General features: G+C 47.2%; 1 protein-coding gene across 1 annotated transcript; it reads right to left on the minus strand.

Annotated features, from left to right (window-relative positions):
* Window positions 1-2,284: 2,284 nt before the first annotated feature.
* LOC123060814 (salt stress root protein RS1) lies at window positions 2,285-4,410 on the minus strand. The gene is made up of 5 exons (XM_044483656.1): window positions 4,201-4,410; window positions 3,967-4,095; window positions 3,745-3,834; window positions 3,543-3,627; window positions 2,285-3,000 (listed from the first exon to the last, which is right to left on the minus strand). The coding sequence occupies exons 2-5, from the start codon at window positions 4,069-4,071 to the stop codon at window positions 2,651-2,653; spliced, it is 630 nt and encodes a 209-aa protein (XP_044339591.1). The 5' UTR covers window positions 4,072-4,095; window positions 4,201-4,410; the 3' UTR covers window positions 2,285-2,650.
* Between the last annotated feature and the right edge of the window lie 538 nt (window positions 4,411-4,948).

Below are 4,948 nucleotides of genomic sequence, written 5' to 3' on the forward strand. Positions count from 1 at the left end.
AGAAAGGGGTTAAAACCCGTTTGTATAGCACCGACGCGTACCAGTGATCCTCAACTCTGGTATAGGGCCCCGGATACACTTCATACACTCAAAGTCGAATATGTCCTTGTTTAAGAATTCCGCGTCCTCAGGGTACCTCTGGAAACAAGAAACAACAATAAAACATAATTACATCGACGAATGAGCATACGGTCTAACTGGGTGCAACCTTAAATGAAATATCATTTACCTTAACTGGTCCTCATATTCCTTATGTGGGAAATTTATTTTTGGATTGTCAGGAAGTAAAGGCCTACCAGTAATGCGGGAACTCATATGTTTGAATTCAACAATCCTATCCGACCTTCCACACAAACGGAAAATTTCTTGCTGAATTTCCTTTGGGTTCCTTTCCGGGCACTTCTCTGGGAGCCCGGGCAACATGCAAGGGGGAGGGGGGGGGGGTTATAGAATGAGGGTAAGGGGTTGGGGGGAAATTGGGCAAGAAGAATGGTGAACGGAGAAAGAAAAAAAAGGACTCTCCGGTCACGAGAAAGCCAAAGAATACACTTCGACCTGGTTTAGGCCGACATGCAACTTCGGCCTTCCGTTTACACGAAGTGGTGGGCTTCGACCGTCGAAAACTGAAGAGGTCTCTTCGACCTTGAGCGCCGGTTTTCAGTCTAAGGTAGACCGAAATACACTCTTCGGCCTAAGCATGGCCGAAGTGTACTAGTTCGGTCTAAGGGAGACCGAAAAGCTCCTCTTCGGCCTTAGCGAGGCCGACGGAGTCATACTTTAAAATTTTAAAAATTAGGGCATATATTTTTCGAATTTGTTAAAAAACATTTTAAAAAATCCATATATGAAACCAAACTCCAAGTTGTGATTCTCGTTAGCTGTTCAAGTGGCCCCGTCCCTGGCCTGAGCCAGCTACCGGCCAATCTATGCATGCAGCCCAATCACTCGAGACAGCTAAACCTTTGTAGCCTTGTCCAGCTACTAGACCCCAGCCAAGGACGAGAACATGAGATCGGGTCAGCACGACGCAAAGGAAAACCACCTTTTTCGAGTCCTTTTATTTTACTCCTATTCATCATTGGAGTACCGTGCCCACGTAGTTAACGATAAATATGGTGAACTAGCACTTGAAATCTCTCACCAACGGGAAAAAAATAGGAGTAGGTACATAGAGTGGGAAGCAAGAAACGCCAAAAACGGGAGAAGAGATTCCGTTCCGTTCCGTTCCTTGTCTTGTCCTAACCTACCACCCGTCCGCTCCGAGGCTGACCAACGGCAGGAATCTTGTTTCCGCGGCTGTTCACGCCGTCACGCCAGATTCCCTTGAATCTTCCTCCCAGCTCAGTTGGCGCCACAAAGCTTTCTTCATTCGCAGTGGTCGGCACTTGGCACCACAACCGCATGCCTGCACATCCGTGGTTCACGAGAGCACCCAAAATCGACGTGTACGCCTAGGAAAATCCACTGATAATCACTCGTTCTGATTAAATATTCTGTGGTTCGCCTGCCGTGTCACGTCCTTGTGGGCGCGTCCGCATAGCTGCGGCGTGCACGTCTCGTGTCTCGCTGCCATGGCTCGTACGTACGTATACGTGACAGAGCCCAGCAACAGCGACCAAGCCACGGTACCGGACAAAGGCAGAAGCCACCGTGCGTGGTTCACTGCTTTGCCCGGACGGACAGAACGGAACACCAACCCAGAAACGATCACGATCAACCCCTTTTATTTCGACTGAAACGTCTCCTTTATCCCGCGTGTACCCATCAGTGGAGGGATCAATGGTGAGCGAGCCTTGTTAATTACTAGTAATAATTTGGGTGCACGCAGGCACGTACGTCACGCAGGCCCGGCCGTGCGGGGCCTCTGAGAGATCGAGATCTCCGGTCCGGCTGACGAGCAAGAGGCGTGTCGTGCGGCCGGGCGATAGGATTGAGCTCACGTCCCTTTCCGACCGGCACTGATTGATTTTTTTTCACTGATCTGGCTAAGCAAGAGAGATAAGTATGTGCAATGTCAGTATAGTATATCCCAAAGCTAACTATCTCCATCGACCGGTTTCTAGGTTTCGTGCCACGATTTGGTACGCCACCTCCATCAGTTTCCTACCGACTTCCCTCGTTCTTATCTACACATCTTGTGAAACTTGACCGGAATGATCGAGGTTTCTAGTTAGTACTCCACTTGGGAGGAGGCGTATGCATGCAAAGCCATTGTTGTTAATCCACGCTGATGTGAACGACGGTAAAATCAACCATATCAACAGCCAGGGTTTGCACAAGTTCAAGAAGAGGAAGAATGCACAAGTTCCTGATTATACCATGACCAACAAATTAACACACCAACATAATCATAATTACACAGGTTTTAACCACCACAAAAAAGCAAGAAAGCCCCACGTAAAATGTACACATACGGTGAGGAGACCGGTCCATCGAAAGAATAACAAATGTTCCATGCGTGTACGTTTGCATGCGTGGTATGCATGGCAAGTGCAGTGTACGTACGTACGTGCTTACTTTTGTGCAGCTACCTTGACACGGAGAGCGACCACAAATTCACAATAACTTAAAATGATTTCTTCCATTACCAGCAGCTAGCAAGCCAGGTGGTGGCTTGGGTTGCTCTTGGAGTCCGGCCGGCGGCGACCGATCACTTCTTCTCTGGCTCCTCGGCGGCAGGTGCGGCGGCTTCGACGGGTTTCTCCTCTTTCTTCTCCTCCACTACCTCAGCGGGGGCGGCTGCCTCCGCCGGCGCGGCAGCTTCTGCCGGTGCGGCAGAGGGCTTGGCCTCCTCCTTCTTCTCCTCCTCCACGGCAACCTCGCGGGTGGTGGTCTCCTCTGCCGGGGCGGCGGCGGCGACCTCGGGCTCGACCTTGGGCTCCTCCTTGGGCGCGGGCACGAAAGGCGCAACCTTGTCCAAGATGAAGACGATGGCGGGGGAGAGGGGAGTGGTGCCGGACTTGGCCACCGCGTCGCTCACCAGCTTGGCTCCAGGGAAATCTGCATATTAACCAACACTGATTAGCTCGATAGTTTCATTAGCCTATGTCAGTTAGATATATAATTGATTTGATTAACTAATGATCAAGAGTGTTCTTTATTCTAGAACGCACAAGACTCAGCAGTATGCCCGAGAGTTGAGTGTACCTGTGGCAACAATGAAAAATTGTGCAGCTTAATTAATTACTGTTAATTTGTTCATCTTTTGTTAATTGCACATGTTATGGTTTTGTCTGCATCGCCTAAAAGCAACGGTACTGTTTGCATGGGAACTTCTGTTGGAAGAAACATATGTGAGAAGATTCCATTGCTTTGTCTTCTTTTTGTTCTAAGAAGATACCTCTAAATTAAAGTTTAGTTATGTGAAAGCAGGATAATGAAAGGTTATTTTGTTCAAAAGGCAAGGAATAAAGGTTATTTAAAATATGGACCCTAAGAAATTACCCGATAAGATTGCTAAAAGTAATTCCATTTATGTATTTAATCCTTTTATTTTTTTCACAATATTTTTTTGCAAAATTTAAGTAACAAAAAAACATTACCAATCTTGGCCAAATCGTCAAGGAACTTGGTGACGGCAACTGAGTTCTTCCTGATCTTGGATGTTTTCTTATCCTTTATCAAGCCCTACAACAAGATAACAGTATGGTTAGCACTAATTAAGGTGGCTACTCCCTACTGTTATGTGCTAAGCAACCATACAAAACCAATACTAATTAGGTACCGAAACAAAAATCATTTCACCTTAATTTCTGGAGGAGATGCTTCAATGGTCTCCACAACCTTGGGCTCTAGTTCTGTCTTCTTGTCCTCAATCTCCTTGTCAATCTCCTCCTACACACATAGAGCACGCCCACACAATCAACAAGCAAACAAAACACATGTAGACATCGTCATCTACCATTTCAAAATTTCGTAACGCACAAATTTCACAAGAAACTTGCAAGAACCCGGAGCTCGGCGTACCTTGTTGAAGGATTTCAAGAACTCGGCGGCGGCGGCCTTCTTGCCATCCTTGTCGAAGATCTTGTTGAGCCCGGGGAGAACCTTGGTCTTCCACACGCTCGTCATCTTCCTCTCCTTCAAAGACGACGCCTACTCCAACACAAGAACACAATTATAAAACTCCATGAGATGTTTTCTCATCGGAAGGAGAAGCCAAGGAGACGGCAAGGGGAGCTAGAAGGAACGGAAACTTACGTGGAGCAAGCGAGGTAGCTGGGGGCGGAAGAGATGGATGCGTAGGAACTTCCTCTGGACAGCAGTGATCACCAGCCTATCAATGGGCAGCAGTACATGAGCCACGGTGCCATGAGAGCGATATATAATGGGCTGGCCAGATAGGCCGCCCTGGCCTGGCCTGGCCCTGCGGGAAATTACGTGGGTGCCCCCGGGTTGGGTGGCGCGGGTTGCTGGAGGGGGGCAGGGGCATGGACGTCAAATGAGGAGAAGGTTATGGAAGGGGTGTCATTAAGCCAGAGCAGCCAGAAAATGATGAATGGGTCGTGGAGGCTTGCAAGCTGCGCTGGAGGGGTACAGGCTGCAGGCTACAGCGACTGTAGGACATGTTGTTGGGATCGTCTGTGCTATGACTTTGGTAATCTGATTAATTGTCCTGCAAGTTGCACAAATGATTTGAGACGGTTAATAGTTCACCTTTTTATATATAAATGGATGCGAGATGTGTCAAGAATTAAAAATTCCTCCCGGCAAAAACTTGCTGTATTTTGAGAATTATGTACCTCATTTTATTTTTTGTTGTGAAATGGATACACGCAAAAAAAGTTGTGAAATAGAATCTTAAATATTTAGCTTCTATTTTCACCTAAAAATTTCGCAAAATGAAATTTACCTATGCATGTTGGAGTACAAATATATAGTTGTTCTATTCCAACACGTTAGACACTTAGACCATCTACAACAATGTATAAATCTTACCCGCTATATG

The sequence above is a fragment of the Triticum aestivum genome, chromosome 3A (genome assembly GCF_018294505.1).
Source record: "Triticum aestivum cultivar Chinese Spring chromosome 3A, IWGSC CS RefSeq v2.1, whole genome shotgun sequence".
NCBI classification, from domain to species: Eukaryota; Viridiplantae; Streptophyta; class Magnoliopsida; order Poales; family Poaceae; genus Triticum; species Triticum aestivum.

Bases quoted from the DNA above. Each gene is read 5' to 3' on its own strand.
- LOC123060814 (XM_044483656.1), bottom strand. From the start codon at position 4,071: ATGACGAGCGTGTGGAAGACCAAGGTTCTCCCCGGGCTCAACAAGATC. The intron at 3,835-3,966 runs GTACGCCGAGCT...CTATGTGTGTAG, and splicing joins TCTTGAAATCCTTCAACAAG to GAGGAGATTGACAAGGAGAT. The intron at 3,001-3,542 runs GTAATGTTTTTT...GTTAATATGCAG, and splicing joins TGACGATTTGGCCAAGATTG to ATTTCCCTGGAGCCAAGCTG.